Consider the following 21,358-nt stretch of genomic DNA (forward strand, 5'->3'; position numbering starts at 1 on the left):
TATCACCATAGTGTAAATAAATGGCAGCCGATCAAGATTTCTGACAACAGTCTCCTGCAAATCTGACATGTGAAATGATTTGTCACCATGGGAGCGGAAAACCTCCAGCTATATTGTGCTCGACGGAGCCTTTAAATACGACAAGCCTCCAATTCCTGCGTATAATAGCAACATCTCTACAGGCAGCTTATGAGACCAGACTGCTGGCCTGTAGCAGTACCTTGTATACATATGCTTTATTTTAATGAGAGTTTTCTCGCCTTTCTTTACAGCATTGTTTTACTGTTCCGTATGTGTGTGTGTTTTGTTTTCGCATATAGAAACACTTCTACAAGCACAAATTGAGGAGGCCGGAAATTTCTTTTCATTTAATTTTTTTTTTTTTTTTTTTTTGCTATGAAAGTGACTGGTGCGTATAGTAATTTCTGTAAAGGTTACATTAAAAAACAGGACAAGTAGAAAAGGGCTAGATTTACTGAGAAGTAAACAGCCTTTAAAGGGCAGTTATCCAAATCATTAATTCAGCCAATCAAACGACTTAATTACCAGAAATTCATCAGATGGGCTTAAAGGTCAAAAAGTGACATGCTGGCTGCTTCCCTCCTCCTTCGCCTGGCTCGGCTCTCTCTCTTCTTCAACTAAATTGCCTCGCCCGAGGTCTCACTTCCGAAGCGTCTGATTAGAAAAATGCGGCCTTGATGCATGCACTTTTAATTTGCCCACAACAAGCATACACACACACACACACACACACACTTATCCTCCCTCTAACCCTTCCATGGATTAGCCCAGATACGGCCATAGCTATCGGGGGTTCAAATCAACTCCAAAGCCTCTGAATTTAACAAAGCTTACTGTTGCAATTACTGCGTCCGCTTTTTAGTTTTTCCCCCCGCTTTATTGGGTGAATCACGTTGTTGTTTGTAGGTCGTCACTGCGCAGAGGAGTTTAATATGTTGGCCTGGCCTGACCCTGGCACCCCACACATTGACTTCTTTTCCAAAGGCACCATGTAAAGCGTGAATGCATATGCTGACGGAACATATGAGATGTTCCTGCGTGAAATGTTTTAATGAGCTGGAAATTAGAGGATTTGGAGCTCACTTCCTTTCGTAAAGCTGCAGTGACAGTTTACTGTGGATGCATTGTGAGTGTTTTTTGCTTTTTCCTTGCAGGGGTCCTGAAGAAGGTCAGGGATGATATGGAGGTGACGACAGCAGAAGACAAAGCCGCTACTGATCTTGTTCTGCAAAGCACAGAGGTGATACACATCCCTTATTTATTCACTTCTGGTGCAAATACTGTAATACTATTTTTAATTGCACCATTATGATTTTTGAAACAACCCTCCAATATAGAACTTTAGTGAGTGTGTTTTCATTGTAATCAACATATATATTGCTCTTGCGTGAGGTTAAGGGTTTAAAAAAAAACAACCTAAAATCTCTAAGAACACCCTGGGGAGAACACCATATTATTGAGTTGGTGAATTTTGCATTGGCAAGCAGAACTCTACATTATATCCTTAAAGGGTTCACCCAAAAATGAAAATTATGTCAGTATTTACTCACCCTCATGTTGTTCCAACCCTGTAAGACCTTCGTTCATCTTCAGAACACGAATTAAGATATTTTTGATTAAATCTGAGAGCTGGACCACTCCTTCATACTAGTCCATAGGCTTCTTGAGGGATTGAAACTTGCTGGCCTCGAAAAGTGATTAAAGACATCATTAAAATAGTCCAAGTGACTACAGTGGCTCAATCTTAAGTTTATCAACACTTTTTGTGCGTAAAAAACAACAAAAATAACGACTTTATTTCAACTTTTCATGACCAGCGCCGGCAAATAGTGAGCCTACGTGTGACGTAGCTCTACGCTATCACACTACGTTAACTGACTAGAGGCGCATATAGAGAAGGAAGTGAATAGTTGAAAAAAAGTCATTATTTTTGTTCGTTTTTGCTCACAAAAAGTGTTCTCATCGATTGTTAATGTTAAGATTGAGCCACTGTAGTCACTTGGACTATTTTAACGATGTCTTTAATAACTTTTCGAGGCCGGCAAGTTTCAATCCCTAAGCCTATGGACTAGTATGGAGGAGTGATCCATCTCTCAGATTTCATCAAAAATATCTTTATTTGTATTCCGAAGATGAACGAAGGTCTTACGGGGTTGGAACAACATGAGGGTGAGTAAATACTGACAGAATTTTCATTTTTTGGTGAACTAACCCTTTAAATGCATGTTTTGTTTTGCAACCATTGAAATACAGTATATTCCAGTCTGACCAGATTTTGCATGGTATTTGTGTATTTGTGTGTGTGTGTGTGTTTAGGTGGTGTCTCTTGAGTTTGGGTGGAGGGCTACATTTAGAGACCTCATTCCTCAGATGGCTCACTGTGTGAAGGTGGTTTTGGATGACGTGTGCAATAAGAATCTGGAGCAGGAGGAAGCCGCACATGCATCGAGCTCTGCTAACATCTCCATAACCCCTGTTGACCACAGACACGATCCAGAGAGAGACTCTCCCAAGATGGTGGCGAAGGTAACTTAATAGTAATTTAAATAGTAAATGAAGAATCATACACACACGCACCTCCCCACACACACACACACAGACACACAAGTCTGAGAGAGCACGGGAGAAAGACTATGTACTTTCCATACATCATAAAACAGAACTTTGTGAAATTGTTGTTTTTGTCCTGTTGTTTACTATATGTATTTGTTTGGTCAGTGTTGTTGTGGGGTTTTTTTCTGTTGTAGGCTGTACCTTTGAAATAACTGATATCATTTGGCGAAGTGCAATGTGGTAGCCGTGCGTTTCTCTGAAAATAATTGCACACCTTAGAGCGTTCGTCAACCATTCAGATTCAAGCATTCAACAGTGTTGTGATATAATTAATGCAATGTAATGTAGGAACCCAGATAGCAAACTGACATTGAATCAACGTGGAAACGACGTTTCTCATGACTTCGAAACAACGTTGATCTGGCATTGTTTTGCTCATCGAATTAACGTTGAACCAATGTCAGATGTGCCATTCTTCAAAACTAACTGAAAACCGACGCAATTGGTTTGCTTTCCTAACGTTGAAACGATGTTGATTTTAAGTTGATTTTCCGTTAGTTTTGAAGAATGGCGCGTCTGACGTTGATTCAACGTTAATTCGATAAGCAAAACAATGCCAGATCAACGTTGTTTCGATGTCATGTTTCCACGTTGATTCAATGTCAGTTTGCTATCTGGGAAATGAGAACTAAAACATAGCAAATGGATTAACACAGGTGATACAAACGAGGGAACCGATGAGTAACCATTGAAACAAACTAGAATGCAATGGGACAAACAAGTGGCGGGAAACTGAAAACAAACATGTGACTGAGGGACACAAACTAAAAGTCCACGAGGGTGTAACTAAGAATTATTGTGAAAAGGCCGCACAGTGTAAGTGCTTTTTGTGTATGCATGGTTTCAGTTGCGTATATTTAGTATAATTTTTGTACGAACGTTTTTGGTGAATCATCATTTGTTCATGAAAATGTTTGTACGCAGTTTTTACAAACAAATCTGTGTGTATGTTTGCTTAGTGATAGATACCCTAATGCTTCCTGCCTAAAACAAAGTATTAAGTGCTTGAAAAAAAAAAAAATGTCTGACCCCAAACTTTTGAATGATAGTATACTCAAAATATAGTTAGGTAATGACTTGTTTATATCCTTATGATAGAATCATTAGCAACTGAGCACTACACATGCGGTGCACCGAGTTTCTGCACATAACTGTAGAGTATTCCAAGTAGTCTCTAATGAACAAGAAAGCTTGTTGGCTGTATGGATCAGGGCAGCTCACTAGGTTTTGAAACAGAGCTATAGAGGAAGGTATTTGTGAATATTTCCTTACCTTTCCAGTCTCTTTTGAAATACTCCAGTGGTTCACAGTGACATGACATGTCTGGCTCTGTGGCTCCAGAAGCCTCTCTGGTCCTGTGAGTTTGCTCTGTGGTCCAGTGTCTTGCCTCATTTTATCCCTCATCACGGAGGTCCCCGTCTGAGACGAGCTCCACTCGCTGCAGCTCAGGCAGATTGATGAGCCATCACAGCCCCAAAGGATGGCCTCTGAGCTTGGATAGGATGCAGGTGTATTTTTTTTCATGTCCACACCAGACAAAAGTCATATTTTTTTAACGGGACTTATATGATTAAAACACACACAGATTTTGATTTTAGATTATACATTGAAATTCTTTAGAACTTTCTATTCATCAAAGATTCCTGGGGGTGAAAAAATGTATCACGGTTTCCACAAAAATGTTAAAGGGATAGTTCACCCTAAAATGAAAATTACCCCATGATTTGCTCACCCTCAAGTCATCCTAAGTTTATTTGACATTCTTATTTTAGACGAATACAATCAGATTTATATTAAAAAAAAAATAAATGTCCTGGCTCTTCCATGTTTTATAATGGCAGTGAATGGCCATTTCTGTTTTGAGGTCCATAAAAGTGCATCCATCCATCATAAAAGTGCTTCTCACGACTGTGGGGGGTTAATAAAGGCCTTCTGAAGTGATGTGATGCATTAGTGTAAGAAATAATATCCATATTTAGAACTTTATCGACTAAAATAATTAGCCTCTGGCAGACGGCCTACACAAGTCGACTTACACCAAAAGAGTAACACTTGACGATGCATGAAGCTTGGAAGAGCCAGGACATTTTTTGATATAACTCTGATTGAATTTGTCTGAATGAAGAATGTCATATACACCTAGTATGGCTTCAGGGTGAGTAAATCAATTTTTAATTTTTGGGTGAACTCACACTTTAAGCAGCACAACTGTTTCCAACATTGTTAATAATAAGAAATGTTTCTTGAGCAGCAAACCAGCATATTATAAAATCATTTCTGAATTATTGTGTGGCTCTGAAGAATGGAGTAATGATGCTGAAAGTCATTTTAGATTGTAATAATATAATATTAATTATAAATAATAATTTCACAATATTAATTTTTTTTCGTCTTGGTGAGCATAAGAGACTTTCAACCACATTTAAGATTCTTACCAACCCTCAATTTTGTAATACATGTACAAGTACCATATTTTCTGGACTTGCATTTTTTTTAGTCATCTGAAACATGCTGTGACTCATATTCCAAAGCGACTTACATAATGCTATTAGCTTCAAACTTATTTTCTGGAAATAATATGAATTTTCTGGAAAATATGGTAAATTCCTTTAGAGTGTTTTCACATTTCTGCATGCAAAGCTGCTTTTAAACCTTTGTCGAACATAAAAAAAGATGCTTGTGCACAACATGGCCTCAGCTCATGAAGTTTAAAAAGTCAGCGTTCATGTCTGATTTCCATACCATTTTATTGATGCTGCCGACACCCCTGGAACCACATCACTAACAAGTGTCAAAATTTGTTCACACTCAAAACCTGTACGACACATTTACGTGTAGGTCAGTGCTTCAGAATGAGCAGCCCTCATCTCAAAGGTTAGCATGTGCATTTATTTGCATTCTCTGCTACCCTGAGTGTCTGAGAACCCCTTCTTTTTGACACGTGTCACCGCGGCCCATAAGTAGGCAGCGTTATGCTAGCCCAGACCTGACTTAGCCAGAACGTAGTCAGTCCAGATGGATTACGGAGATCGATACTTCACCCATTCATATTCATACATTCATGCTTTGTTTCGAACTCTTAGAGTCGCCGGACCTCCCGTCTGCATAATATTTCAGCAAACCATTTATCAACCTGAAACCGCGATCCAGCTATTGACCACCTCGCGTTGACGATCGTCCTTAACCCTGTGTGAGGAGAAGGATTTAGCACTGTTCAGAGGTGTAAGAAGCCTGCTGCAGAGTTGAGCTCTTAAATGTTTTAAAGCTTTGCTGAGAAATAACCTTGTGGTGGCTGTCCTGTTGGAATCCATATCTTTGATCTGCTCTAGTTAAGGGTTCTCCGAACCGGAGCAGCAGGCTTTAGAAAGCCATAAATCTCACCGACACCTCTCGGGTGCTCATCACCTTGGATTGGGGCGAATCTTTGCATTCTCGCCCACATCTCTCTCTTACTTCCCACTAAGCTTATAATAACAACACTCTGTTTTCGACTCGCTGTCCGATCGGCCGATTGTTTCAAGACCTGCCAAGCCTTTAGGGGCTTCCGGTTTGGCGGGTCTCTTAGGGCGCTTTAGGGATGTTGAAAGCAGCACTAGTAGCACTATGCATATATACTGTGTGTGTGTGTATTTTTGTATATGTGTATTTATGTTTGTTTCTTGCATTGGGGATTTTCACTATGGGGAGTAAATGTGTAAATTATCTAGACAACTCAGTATATTGGGTAGGTTAAAGAAAAACGACAACTCCCACTGTTGGACTACAACTCTCCTACCTGGGTTTCACAGGTGTTGGTAATCACTGTCGATTGCCGTGATGTGTTTTGAACACAATTAAATTGATGGTTACATTTATTGTCTGTATACCCTGAGGATGATCTTTTGACCGAAAGCTTGGTGATTAGATTTGCTTAAATGATTTAAGTGTGCGGACAGTTTATTTAATTTTTGAGATCTTTAGTCTTGTTTGTCTGGCACTTTTTATTTGTCAGCAATATCTAATTAATAGATACTTGCAGCATACCATCATTTTATTTTTTTTATTTAATATTTATAGTTATTTTATTATTAAAATAATTAAATGATTCAAATTAAGTAATGATACAAATATTAAAAGTAATTATAATATTATAGTTAATAATATAATAATAAATTACTAATTATTAATTGTCTTTTATAATTATCATTATCATTGATTATAAAAAGCTTCTTTTACTGACTTTCCATTTGTTCAATTACTTAGTTTTTACATGCATTTACATTTATTACGTTTTATAATTATAGTTTATTATAACATTATAATAGTAATGGAGAAAAAAAACAATTATTCTATTATAGCTACAGTATAATAATACAGTCATAAACTTTTATAAATATAATTTGTTATAATTAACTTTTTAAAGAAAGGAGTGTATTTTGTTGTTGCAATATTGAAGCTTGTATTGTGAATAGTGAAATCTCACATATTGCTACTAAAATGTTGTTATGGTGATAACTGCAGCGTGCTGCATCTGTTGTGTCTGAACAGAGGAACGGCTGGCTGTGTAATAATGCAGATGCTGAAGTTTAGTGGAGAAGTATGAAGTCACCTCTCTCTCTTGCCTGTCCATGCTTGATTGATAGACCTGCTATTGGAAAAAGTTTCCTTTTAACATGTGCTGGGTTTTTTTCCTCTATGTTCGCAGAGGCCTTGGGACACGGTAACTCCCTGTGGAAGGGGGAAAGGGTGGAGTGGAGGGAGATATATACAACGCACACGTGTATTTTACTGCTCTCGAATAGCCCGCCACCGTAACTCATTTCTATAGGTATATAAATTCGACAGTCTGGCTCTTCGGCACGGCCCGATCCGCTGCCGTAACTGCTGATCTGCATTAAACGTGCGGCTGGAAGGAGAGATGGAGAAAGGGATGAATGGAAGCGCTAGATGGGGATAGATCCACAATGATGTCTTCATTTGTCAAGTGTTGGAGAAATATGGGTGGAGGAAGTTTGGTGTATGTTCTGCCTCTTTTTGGCAATAACCCTGAGGGGTCTTTCTTTCAAGCAGGGTGTCTCCCTAGGCAATGCAAGGCAGATGTAACAGGCACACACACTTTCGTAATTTTGAAGAGAAAATACCATTGCCGATTCCCTGTTTCCTGCAGGACAAATGTGGAAAAATGAGATAAGTGGCGCTGCTTTCCCCAGGCTCCACAGGAGGGGAACTACAGGTATTTGAATTCGAAAATGGCCCTGAATGTCTCTCACAGTCATATCGGCATGGATGATCCGGTTATTCTACTGCAATAAATGCTAGTTGGTTCGCATATGGTAGAGTTGTGTGAGCTGCTGAAATGCAATTTCGGTCTTCAAAAAGGGAAGTTTGAGTGTAGTACGATAAGGAAATTCTTAGTGCATAGCACTGAATGTTTTTTTTTTTTTTTTTTTTTTTTGTCAGGTTTAAGAGGGACAGGATGAAGTACATAAAAGTTTTTTTTTTTTTTCCCACAATAACTATCTACAAATAATTCAACTGAATGGTCACGATGGTAAAGAAGCACTGTCTAGTGTGGATAACAGTATAGTTTCTCCAAACAGGTTCTTAAGTGTTAAAAAAATGAATCTGTCAGTGTCGAAGGCTGTCAGGTTGTTTATGTATTTCAATATGTTGTGTTGTGTCATTTCCTAAGACAACCGCTCTCTTTCACTTATTATTTCCTGTCAAAACTGTCCGGTTGATTTGCAGGCAAAATAAAATAATAAAACAAATTGATTAATTAATTATACACATGATTATGTTTTATTCATTGTCTTTAATAATGGGGAATTTTGCAGGGGCAAAATAATTGGGTTGTGATGTGGGGGACACATTAAAGGCACAGTATGTAAGTTTCACCACTAGAGGTGAAAAAAAGAACAAATTATTCAAAACAATTACGAGGGCATAGCCTGATGACGCTTTGAATGAGTTTGGAATCATGGGAGTTGTCATCTTCACCTCCACAGCCGAGAGAAAGCAATCTGATGGGACTCATGTTCATGGATGAGCTAATGTGTTAAAGTTTTATTAATGTGACTGGAATGAACCAGGGCAGGGTAGGGCAGAGACATTTTACATTGCTGTTTTTATTATGCTTATATGCTGCGGTCGGCCGCTGCCGCTCATTCACATTTGCCTCCTCCTCCGCACTTCGTTACAGTTACATTTGATAAGTTAAATGCTTTATTACTTGAATAAATGTACAGAGACCCCTTGGTACATTTTACTCAAGTTCAAGTAAAAGTACTAGAGTCAGATGTCTACTTAAGTAGAAGGGTCCCACTTTATATTAAGTGGCCCTAATACCTGTGAACTTACATGGTTACTAGATATGTACTTAGTATGTAAGTACAGTGTAAATACACATTGGTACATAGTATTTACAGCTGTAATATGTGTGTAACTACACATATGAAATAACTCACTGAAAGGTATGGGTAAGTACAAATGTGTAACAGGACATTAGTAACAACATTTTTTTTCACTACAGTAAGTACACATGTGTAACAGGCATTATGTAAGTACATTTTGTAACAACAATGTATTTACACACGTTCTTCCACTTCCACACAGTCTTCAATAGGCACTGACACTCCATTGAAATCATGATGATTCTGTAAGTTGTGGCCGTTTCACACATTGTATCAAGTGCAGAGTTACTGAGGAGTTACCATGTAACACTGTTAATACAGTGTTGCACAGAGGTTTTTTTTTTTTTTTAATATTACTCGTTAAGTTGAAGCCGTTTTACACTGCATCAAGTGGACCATTCCTGAGGAGTTACAACGTGAGTAGACTGTTAATACAGTGTTGTACAGAGGTTTGGGTTTTGTATAATACACAGTAAGTTATGGCCGTTTATTGTGCCCCCGTTTTACACTTTGTATCAAGTGCAGAGTTACTGAGGAGTTACCATGTAACACTGTTAATAGAGTGTTGCACACAGCTTTGGGTTTTGTATATTACACTGTAAGTTATGGCCCTTTTACACTTTATATTAAGTAGACACTTCCTGAGGAGTTACCGTGTAAGTACACTGTTATTACAGAGTTGTACTAACCATGTAAGTTCACAGGTATTAGGGCCACTTAATATAAAGTGGGACCTGAATTACTACTGACACAGTGCTTACATTTATGTACAGAAACGTCCTACATGGAGTTATGAAAAATGTTAATGTTATTACCTTGGAGAATGTAAAAGGAAATGAGAGTAAAATCAGGTCATTTGCATCTTTTTACCATGTCGCTTTATTTAACATTTCAGAAAATTCAGAAAATTGAAATAGTCTGGCGAGGTGGGACCACAGGTTCGCACATTCCCGGGATGGACCTGCTGCGTCTCCATCCATTGTTTCGTCCATGGTTTCGTCTCTTATCTAAATCTGACCATTGAGTTGACTTTGGCGGAAAGCTGAAGGTGATTGCTGATAGGCTGTCCCAATCAGTGGTGCCAGCACAATCCAATCACGTTTGAGAGGGAAACAACAAATTGAGGGTTTCTGAGATTTTTTTTTAGAAGTAGTAACGGCTACTCACGGTTATGGATAGAAATGTAGCGGAGTAAAAAGTACAATATTTCCCTCTCAAATTTACTTGAGTGAAGTCATGACTACTCCCCAAAAAGGATACTCGAGTTAAGTACAGATCCCTCAAAACTGTGCTCAAGTAAATGTACTTCGTTACTGTCCGGCTCTGCTTAAATTCACATTATCTTATTTCATTCTAATGAAACAACCGTTTCACAAACAAGTGCTGAAATACTCATATAGGTCACTTTATTTGACGAAATAAAATTGAGGGCTAATGCAGCAAAACAATCGTAGTAAATAGACATTTGAGCATCCTGAATGTTATGTTATGTTATTATAATGTCTCTGTGTGTGTTCGGAGACTGGTATAAGACACTTCATATTATAATCATATTATAATGTCAAATTAATAAAAGCTGGATGACTTGTGTTTCTAAATGGCATACAATTAATTTGAAAACTTTGTGTGATTGCTGTTAATAAAGCTCTTTTTGATTTTGCTGTTAGCCACTTGAGAAGGTAATTTTACTTGCGGCAGTAAATCAAGAAAACAAAGGATTCGAAAAACAAGACTAGCTGTGTTGAGCTATACAACTATGGTTAGTTTTCTGTCAATAAAGGTATCCAAACAGTTACTCACCTGTCAAAAAAACCCATAATATATTGAAGCGTCTTTGGTGTTTCCATGGTTTCTACCGAAGTTAAACCATAAATCGAGGGTAATGCGGATATGACACAATTGACAGGTAATCACAGTGTTTAAAATATCTGATTTCTCTGGATTTAAACATTGTTGGAAACATTTGAGATGATGTTAATGCACAAGCAGTGGTGGTAAGTAATGGAGTAAAAATACTTCAAGTCGTAACAGGGTGAAAGGCACTTCTGCCTTCGCTTTGTGGTCCTATATGTGCTAGAAACACATTATATAAGTTTGCCAGACTGGGTCGCGTTTCTATAGTTTGAAAGAGACATGAGAAAACTACAAATTTGACTTTACGGCAAGCATTACAATTGGACAACGTTTACTCTAAAACCAGTGCTGGATAAACAGTGGATAAACAGAGTGCGACAGTAGGCTGCGGTAGGCTAAATTATTTAAGACAGTGGTAAGGAACTATGCCGCTTAACAACCTGTAGGGGGACTGCAGAGGAAAAGTTCTTAGTGTTGCTTTAATGTTATTGTTAGCCACCAAGTAATTTCATATTGAAACGTGCTAATCTTATCTCTATCTCGTCTCTAATCTTATCATTTTTTTTCGAATAAAACATTGCATATCACTCCCAAAACAATTCATCTACTTAGTTATTAATATTTACAGTTAATTTGAATATTTACTTTTTACTTTCAGTACTTAAGTACGTTTTAAATTGGATACTTTTGTACTTTTACTCAAGTTTGAATGGAGGACTTTCTACTTTTACAGGAGTAATTTTTTATTTAGGTAATATTTTATTTATTTAGTATTTTTGAGTACTTTTACCACCCAAATCAACAGAATATGTGGTTTTTGGATATTTTAATCCAAAAATCATACATATTCTGCCTTTAAGGCTTAAGTATCGATTATCTAGTGATCATATAGTATTATTAGAAAAACCTTTAAAAAAGGTTTCACATATTCATTGTGTTTCCAGTTCTGTGCAGACATTGTGGAGCAGATGGATGCTTTTCTCCCTCTGGCTGTGGCGTTTAGAGAGGACACCCTGCGGCCCGTGTGCTCTAGTTACGTGGAGGTGTGTGGCCGTGTGACTTCTCTCCTACTGACGAGGATAGAGGAAAGGCAAGGGGAAGTGCCGGCCTCGGCTCCCCTCAAGAACCTGCCTATTCTGATGGCCTCCAGTCACTACATTCACCAGACACTCACTCACTATGAAAGCAAGCTCGGAGACATGTGAGTTGAACACATTTATTAAAGCACTCCTGTTTGTCGATTGTATTTTTTTTTTTTTAACTGATTAATATGTAGCAAGGACGTATTCAGTTCAAATTGATCAAAGGTGACAGTAAAGTCATTTATAAAGTCTCAACACATTTATATCTCAAATAAATACTCTTTTGAACTTTGAATTAATCAAATAATCCAGAAAAACGTTCACACAAAAATAGTACACAGCAATTCAACAATAAACATTGATAAAGAAATGATTCTTAAACACTAATAAATCAGCAGATTTCTAAAGGATCATGTGACTCTTAAACAATGCTGAAAATTCAGCTATGCCATCACATGAATAAATTACATTTTAAAATATATTAATCTAGAACTAAAAAAACAAAAAAAGCAATTTTGAGTTGTAATATTATTTCACAAATAGTATTTTTGATCAAATAAATGCAGCCTTGCTGAACATAAGATACCTCTTAAAAAAACTTACTGACCCCAGACTTTCGACTAACAAGGGTAGTGCTAATGTACACTTTAATAATGTGTTGAGCTAATCCAATGAAATTCATTTTAATGGTAAGATTAAGGGAAAAAAATAGATCATTATTGTAACTGTTTTGTTTTGTGTTGTTTTGTTTTGTCACTACATAAATATATTTAAAACAAGATTACAATAGAGAATATACATTATTTGTATTCACTTTGCTTTTGAATATATTATGAATTTAATTTTTCTTATTTCCATTTTTAAGAAAATATAGTGAAATGTAGTATGTTTATGCTTAATACAAAAACAACGAGAAAACAAATAGCCAGAATATTAGTCTAGATTCGTAACATTTCGAAATTTGCATGTATTTGCATTTCAAATGCATAAATACCTGATTAAGATCTTAATGTTTGGCCCAAGTATACATTTATCAAGTGTAGAAGCTGTACCGTATTTCTGTAGTGGATGTGGTGTGAGGAATGACAGTGAAGTCTGATCCTCTATATTGTGGTAGCCCTGATTTCATAAATAACTCCAGATCTCTCCATGGATGATAGGTAGGCTATATTAAAAAAACTCAGCTCGGGTTTGACCTGTGCATTTGTACATAAAATGAAAAGTGTTTGGAGAGGGTGAGCACTGCTAAAGTTCACCGGTTTATAGTGCACTTTGTCAAGCCTAGGTTTTCCTGGCCAGACAGCCTGTCAGGCGGATGTCAGATTTACTAAAATGCTGTAATTGGATTGTAAAGAACCGGAGTGAGACGTACGTGAGCTGGTGGGCTCTGACAGAACTATTCACCTATGTGTTTGTAAGGTTATAGGCGAGAATGAGCAACAGAAAGAGAGTGAGAGCGACAGAAAGGGGTATCAGACCATATGTGTGGCCTTATTCTTAAAGAAGGGGAGTGAGAAAACATAAGGGGAGGAATTAGGAGGTGTTGAATGATTGACGGGTAATAATAAGAGCCATTTGCTGATATTAATCACTTAGTGGCTCTTTGACCCTGTAAACTACACCGCTTTTGCTTTAAACCAGGCCTTGTGTCTTTGATGTCTCCAACACCAGGCCTCTAACTCTGCTGCCCATTCAGAGAAGCCAGGATGTGTTGGCGGCCCTGAACGATCACCTGACCAGCTACTGCGTCCATGTGTGCGCCACTAGTATACTGCAGGATGCCGAGAGCCACTACTGGAGTGACCCCAACCCTTTTTATGAGGTACAGATGGTTGTAGCTTTTCTGGCTATATTTTAATAATAGTTCATGTTACGTGGATGCCTTGTTGAGGGCTTCTCTTTGGGGTTGGGTTAGGTTATTGGAAGACAAAACATCCTGTGCTTTTAAAGTGTGCTCAAGGATAAAGCTGTGTTGAAGTCAAACAGCATAATCACGTTGAAATGCAGTGACATTGGCCAATAAATTATACATTGTATTATTGTATTCTCAAGTAGTCGCCCTCTTGGCTGTTCTTGTGCATTGTCCTTGACTATTTAGTTGATCCAACCTCAATCCTTAGTTGATCCAACCTCAAGGACTGCCATACTTAAGAGCCTTAAAAAACCCAAAAAACAACATATTCGTATTATGAAGAAAAAAAAAAAAATGCTTGAATGTTGTGCAGATTTGTAACCAAATTACAGTCTCAGCAGGTCGGACCAATTTTATAGAACCAGAATAGAAAAGAACATTATTTTTTTATATATATATATGGTGGGAATGGGTTGGAATACTTTTAAAATCCTATTTTTTTATATTATTTTATATAATTATTTTATTTAAGTCTATTTGTTTTGTCACTCGAGGATTATTTCGGAATGCTTTTGGAGCTTTTTAGCTTGATTCATTTGTAAGAATCAGACAAAACACTCCATTTTAATCAATATATTTAATCAAAAATTTAATTCAACAGTTTGTGTGCATTATCATCCAAATTTTATTATTTTTATTTAAATTGCATGAAATTGTCTTACTAAAATGTTTTAGATATAAAACATTATGTAGATAATTAATTGATACATTTGTGCAAATTAAAAAAACATTTTACAACAAGGTTTTATTAGGTAACATTAGTTAACTACTTTAGCGAACATGAACTAAGAATGAACAATGTTAATTTCAACATTTTCTAATACATTATTAAAATAACGTGTATTTGTCAGCATTAGTTAACAATGAACAGCTGTATTTTTATTAACTAACATTAACAAAGATTAATAAATACTGTAACAAATGAATTTCTCATTGTTAATTTTTAGTTAATAAATAAATTCATGTTAAAAAGTGAGACCTTATTGTAGTTATAAGTGTTACCAAATATTCGTACACACTAAATAAATATCTGTATACACATTATTTTGTTTATTTAGTGAAAAACAGTTTTTGACACAGCCCTTAACTATTTTTAGCCAGATTTTTACTTATTGCTGTAAGCATTTCGAATTGATTTGACTGAAATTGTTAATAAAACAAATAAATAAATATTGTTCATTAAAATTCAAATCAAACCTGTAAGCCTTTTCAGACCAGATTAAGAAGTATTGATGTTTATATTAAACATGGTCAAAAGTTTATAATAAAAAACATATAAATTCTCTAGCTACAATATAATGCTAGCTGTAAAGCTCTCAGGCCTAGTTCTCATAACGACCCTTCCTCTAGTATTTTCAGTGGAGCTTGTGTTGCCCTGAGACAGCTTTAGACTAACCATCTGTGTGTCGAAGAGTCTAGCCGTTCCCGTAGCCCTAACCTTACCTCCATTAAGATACGGGCACACTCATAAGTGCTCTCACAGATGCGTACGCACACATCCGCCCGTCGCGGGGCTGTGGGGCAGACTGGCCTGCTGTGTGCAGGTGTGAGTCTGCGCCTCTGCTGACCTGTATCCACTCTTCCCCCTCCTCCCTTTCACTTCCTCCTGAGCAAATGCCAAAGGGCCCGAGTGCTTCCAGAGGCCCAGTCTCCAGCGCTAAATCCCTGGGTCCGGACGTGTGGTCATGCCCCTGTGTGTCCCTTTCTATGGCTGACTTAGCCGTGGCTCACTGGTGGACCACGTCCCAGCTCTCATTAGGAGATGTAGTACATGGTTGTTAATAATCTCTCTTTGGTCACACTGTGAACTCTTAATGCTGCTTCCTCTTTGCCTGAAAGTAATTAGCCTCTTAGGAAACCAGACTCTCGTCCTTTTTATCATTTTTCTGAATTGTGTTTCCATTTCTTGTTTCTTCATTAGAGCTGTTGAGCAAGTATCATACTGTACATTTCTGAGAGCATCTCAAGCAACTTAAGTCTGAGCCTTTAGATCAGTCAGCTTATTCCTGTTATGCACTACATTTGCGCACTGTAGCTTTTTGAAAATAATATTGTTTCGCAAATAATTTCTTTAAAAGTGCAGAAATTGCTTCATACTTAAACTTTATTCATTAAATCTTGATTATTTACACAGTACACGATTTTGCATAATATGATTGAAGTTAATAGGAGGGAAATATAGAGCTGAAGCTCACTAAATGTGGCAATTTGAAATGCGTTTTTTATATTTTCGAATCTTTTTTAACATTTTTAAAACAATTATACCAATTTCTGTCATTGTATCGAAGGATAATAATGTTTTAGAGCAGGGAAATTGCACGGAACTTAACATATTGATTAAAAAATGTTAACTTTTTTTTTTTTTTACACTTTTCGGCAATTTGATATTATTTCTGTTTCATAATGCTTTAAAAAGACATATAAATATATTAAACACAAATTTAAAAGTTTATACAAATGCATTTATTTACATAATTTAATTGATAAAATTATTACAATAGAATCATTTATTTTTAGGACTGTACAGTTCTCTAATAGTGGCTAGACAAATACATTTACAACTTATTTACAAATACATTTAATATAACTTATAAAATAAATACAATTTATTTTAAATATTTGGAATCCAGATATTTAATTTTGGAAACAACATGTAGTTTTTATTATATCACACTTTATTTATTCATTTCAAATGCATTTATACATACAAACACATATATAATGTAAGCAATAAGAATATCATGACTAAAGCACAGCTATTGACCAATCAGAATCAAGGATCTGAATCTGTTATATATGAAGAGTTCAGATGCAAAAGCCTCTAAGTGCCATTTGAAATTTTCTTCTAAAATGACCATTTTTATCAAGCTTGTATATTTAAGTTCAGTAATTTCACTTAAATGACAATTAATAGGTAATATTCATTGCCATTTAAGTGAAATTACTGAACTTAAATATACAAGCTTGATAAAAATGATCATTCTAGAAGAAAATTTCAAATGGCACTTAGAGGCTTTTGCATCTGAACTCTTCATATATATATATATATAGTTGTAAGGATATAATTATACATGATGGTCTTTGGCATCATTAAAAAGTTTGAAAACCTCTGTTTTATAGTGAGACAAACCAGCTAATTCATCACATAATTCATCAAATCTGTTGTTTATACTTGTTCATGTTTATGCTGTTTTCCCCACACCAAAAAGTGATATCACTTCCTGAATGATGATGTCATGGAACTGACTTTTGTTAGTTGCAAAAATCCAACAGGATGGAAAGTCAAATTGAGAGCACAGGAAAATCCTATAAAATCCAATTAAAACAATAATCCAAAGAAAAGCCTGCTTTATTTGAACTATTGTGATTACAGAAAGGAAAAATGCTGAAACATCTGGATCATTTCTTAATGAATTCCCAGTTTTTAAAAAATAGATTTGTTATGGACATGGAGACATGGTTAAAAAGCAACATCTGCTCAAACTTTAAAATTCACTCCTATGTTACATTTGGGATGTTGTGGGGGCGAAAAAACCCCAATATGATTTCCATTTTAAATTTACGAGTTATATTTCACCCAATACTTTAACTTTTGTTAAAGTATTGTTTTACACAATAGCATCTTACTGGCAACAATAGCAACTGACTCTACTGTTAAACACAAACAGCGTTGGTATATTTACGTTCTTGATCAAATCGAAAATAACGTCATAAAGCATATATACATGAAAAATACATTTACAACATTAGTACTTATACAAAATTCAGGTCCATAATGTTTGAACGCGTTTGTCGTAGACACAAGATAGCATAACTAATGTTAGTAGCCTATAGTGGCTGTGAAGACAGCGCTGACATTTGAAAAAAAATAAAATAAAACACAAGGCTATGTCTGAAATTATATATGCAAATACATTTAAAATGATGAAGTCTTAGCCTACTTACAGGTTGTGGCCCAACAACTGCCTCTGGTTTTAAAGTCGGAACTGCTTCATGTTTTAGTAACAGTTTCTTGTTGAATCCGGCGTTGAATTCGTGGAGATTCTGGAAGCTGTCTTCCGTAAAATGCGCAGCACAGAGAGCTAAATTACGATCGTCATTTTCAGGAACATAATCAAACATAAATTGACGAAGTACAGCGTCTGTGGGAAGCCTGATCACAGAAGACCTGACAGCTGGTGAACATAACATACTGTGCCCCAGAAATATGCGCATGCCCTTTTCTGCATATTCCGGAGGGAGGGGTTGATGCAAATGTATGGATTAGTGACGTCTAAAACCCAGCTGTAGTCCCAATCGAGTCGTTTTTGTAGGCAATACTTCCTCTGCTTACACTGAACTTTCAGCGCTGCAACTTTGCAGATACTGTTCATGCACCAACAGCAACATTACACACTATTTAAAATGAAAAAGTGAAATCGCAGTCAACCCCCCCTTTAAGTCTCACATGATGAGACTTGCATAACAGGAATGACCCGTTCATTTTAATCTTTGCCATCTTGACTCTGTGTGCATGTATGTCTGGGTAATGTTCAGATGAATAGTGATTGAATATCCAGATTAAAACTTCAAAGTATCCATATGCTCTCTCTTTCTCTGTGGTAATGAGGGGTCCAGGTGCAGTGTGCAGGTTGCATGACCATGAGAGTCAAGATGAAGATTGTCTGGAAAGACCTTCTGACTTTTTTTCCTTTCTCTTCATTTCGGTATTTATTTGCAGTGATATCATCATCTCTTTACCAGTCTCTCTTTGTCTCTTTTTTTTTGTGTCCTCCACCATTTTTTCAGGGTGAAAGGTGTTCTTTCTCCATCCAGATGTGGCACTATTTTCTCACAGGCCTGCGCAGTGACCTTTGGGGCACTGTTGCCCCCGTGCAGGCCCGGCAGACCTTGGCCCAGGTGCTGTGTGAGACCCTGGAAGTTTTAGTTCAGAGGTACTCAAGAGCGCGACCCTCCTACAAAAGACTCCCTCAGATCAGGTACCAGATAAGAGGATCATTTGAAAACCTGCTGTATTTAACATTAGAACTGTGTTTTTTAAAATGTCTCGGGTGGGCATGGAAATCTCAGTACCTTTAAATGGTTCCATTCACCATTGTTTATTCCATTCCATCCCGTTCCATAGACACAATATTGCAGTTTGTGTTTGTTGTAGTTTTTCCCTCACCAACATTACATTACCGTAATAAAATACCATTTCCTATTGATAGATAGATAGATAGATATTCTTCTTTCCACCATTATGTTAATAAAATACTATTTCCTATCATCTTACTTATTGCTTAATCTGTATGAGTGTAAAAAGAGTGTTTGAACATGGATGGATTATTCTCATTCGGTTGTGGAAATGTGTCGTACTGAAGTGGCCATGCATGGTTAAAGTCACCCGTCTTCGTCTTGTGGTCAGCAGGCACACTCAAACACACTCTAACTGAGAGCAGTCGTTCATGCTGTCTGATTGAATGATCTTACCGTATTTCTGCCGCACTGAGACCCACAAGCCCACCTTCTATCAGGAACCTCGGGCTTAGCAGACAGTGTTGAATGCTTTAGTGATTATGCCGGTGTTCGGCCCCGAGGGTCAAAGCAGATCTCCAGATTTGTAGAACAGTCTCTCTTTGTTAGCACATGGCCCTGCCTCAGCGCCTGGCGGAGGGCCCGGTTCTTTCATGCTAGACGGGCCCAACTGCCCAGGCCTTGTGCATAGTATTAACACATACTTAAAGTGGTTAAAGATGCCACAAGAGCACGCTTCCCCTCCACTCCAGGACTGATGAGAAAGAGCAGATCGCCTAGGGCTGCACTGAAGGAATGAATGGAGGGAACGTTTTTCCTTTCTGCAAGGACACCCGGTTATGAGCTCTTCAGTGCCAGGTGAGCTCAGGGTCTGCCAAGCAGATGGGCTCTGACTCTGCTCCCTTCTCCTTTTCTCCTATCTTTTGAAAGGGGAACTTTCGCTGTGCTATAAAGCAGAACTTGGGGGTAGGTGATGAAAAGTTGAGTTTAATATGGAAACCAAAGCGGGTTACTCAACCTCTCTGGATACTGAGAGACTGTACAGAAGTACATAATACTCTCATTTAGTGGTTTGATCTGAGCAGAGCATGCATTTATTTGAGGTCACTTAATGATACTTATGTATCTGAAAGTAGAGATAGATAGATAGATAGATAGATAGATAGATAGATAGATGGATGGATGGATGGATGGATGGATGGATGGATGGATGGATGGATGGATGGATGGATGGATGGATGGATGGACGGACGGACGGACGGACGGACGGACGGACGGACGGACGGACGGACGGACGGACGGAAGGACGGACGGACGGACGGACAGATAGACGGATAGACGGATAGACGGATGGATGGATGGATGGACGGATGGACAGATAGACAAATAGACAGATAGATAGATAGATAGATAGATAGATAGATAGATAGATAGATAGATAGATAGATAGATAGATAGATAGATAGATAGATAGATAGATAGATAGATAGATAGATAGATAGATAGATAGATAGATAGATAGATAGATAGATAGATAGATAGATAGATAGATAGATAGATAGATAGTAGATAGATAGATAGATAGATAGATAGATCTATCAAATATTAAATATGTTTTACTATTGACACACATGGGTCAAAACCCATGACAGCATTATTTATTTAACTGTTTAGAGACAGTATAACAAATAAATGGGTCATTCATTTAAAAATGAATGAGAGAGCAATCCAAATGCTCAGTATGGAGGGTGTCAGAATGGAGCACCCATATTTTATCTTTTTGTTATTAAAAGAGAGTCAGTTGCCTTTCTGGCAACATGCATCACCTGTTTACTCTTGAATGTGCATGTGTATTATTAGGCCGGAAAAGTCCGATTTTTAGGGGATTTGAAATAAAGGGCTCTATTTTATAATGGCGCAAGTGCACTTTTGCTAGTTTAACGACAGGGAAAATGGTTGATGGGTCCAGTGCATGGTCTAAAAGGGTTATCCTTTTTCTATTAATGAGTAATGGGTGTGTTTTGGGCGTAACGTACAATAAACCAATCAGAGTCTCATTTCTCATTCCCTTTAAAAGCCAGTTCTGCTCACACCATGACGGAATCGCTATTTACATGGTCGAATTTGCAAGCGGAAAGACTGAACTCTTCTCCAGAGAGGAAATTATCACCCCAAAATAGGCGCATATTACTAACACGCTCTTTAAATAACAAAAAAATGCATAAATGTCAGTTGTTCAATGGCACAGTCTTTTTCAGTTGCCTCAAAATAGCAACGTGCCAACTATGCATAGCTCGTTTTCAGTCCAGCATGCCCATCGGCGCAAAAATAGGTGCAAATGCATTTGCTATTTACAGTAATCAATGTGGGGCAGGACCTGAAAATGATAACTGCGTCAGGCTTTAACTAGCAAAAAAAAAAAAAAAAAAACTAAATTTGCCACTAAGTATGATTGTGACATAATCCTA

General features: G+C 37.2%; 1 protein-coding gene across 2 annotated transcripts in view; it reads left to right on the top strand.

The window, feature by feature from the left end:
- The window catches only part of kiaa0825 (KIAA0825 ortholog), a 180,615-nt gene that overhangs the window by 34,596 nt on the left and 124,661 nt on the right, over window positions 1-21,358 (top strand). For both annotated transcript variants that reach the window (XM_039662110.2, XM_089130120.1), the window contains exons 6-10: window positions 1,176-1,261; window positions 2,338-2,547; window positions 11,825-12,081; window positions 13,634-13,784; window positions 18,663-18,853. In XM_039662110.2, coding sequence (XP_039518044.2) covers window positions 1,176-1,261; window positions 2,338-2,547; window positions 11,825-12,081; window positions 13,634-13,784; window positions 18,663-18,853 — 895 coding nt within the window. The remainder of the gene's footprint in view (window positions 1-1,175; window positions 1,262-2,337; window positions 2,548-11,824; window positions 12,082-13,633; window positions 13,785-18,662; window positions 18,854-21,358) is intronic.

Source organism: Pimephales promelas, chromosome 4 (assembly GCF_988280905.1).
Source record: "Pimephales promelas chromosome 4, fPimPro1.hap1.1, whole genome shotgun sequence".
Lineage (NCBI taxonomy): Eukaryota > Metazoa > Chordata > Actinopteri > Cypriniformes > Leuciscidae > Pimephales > Pimephales promelas.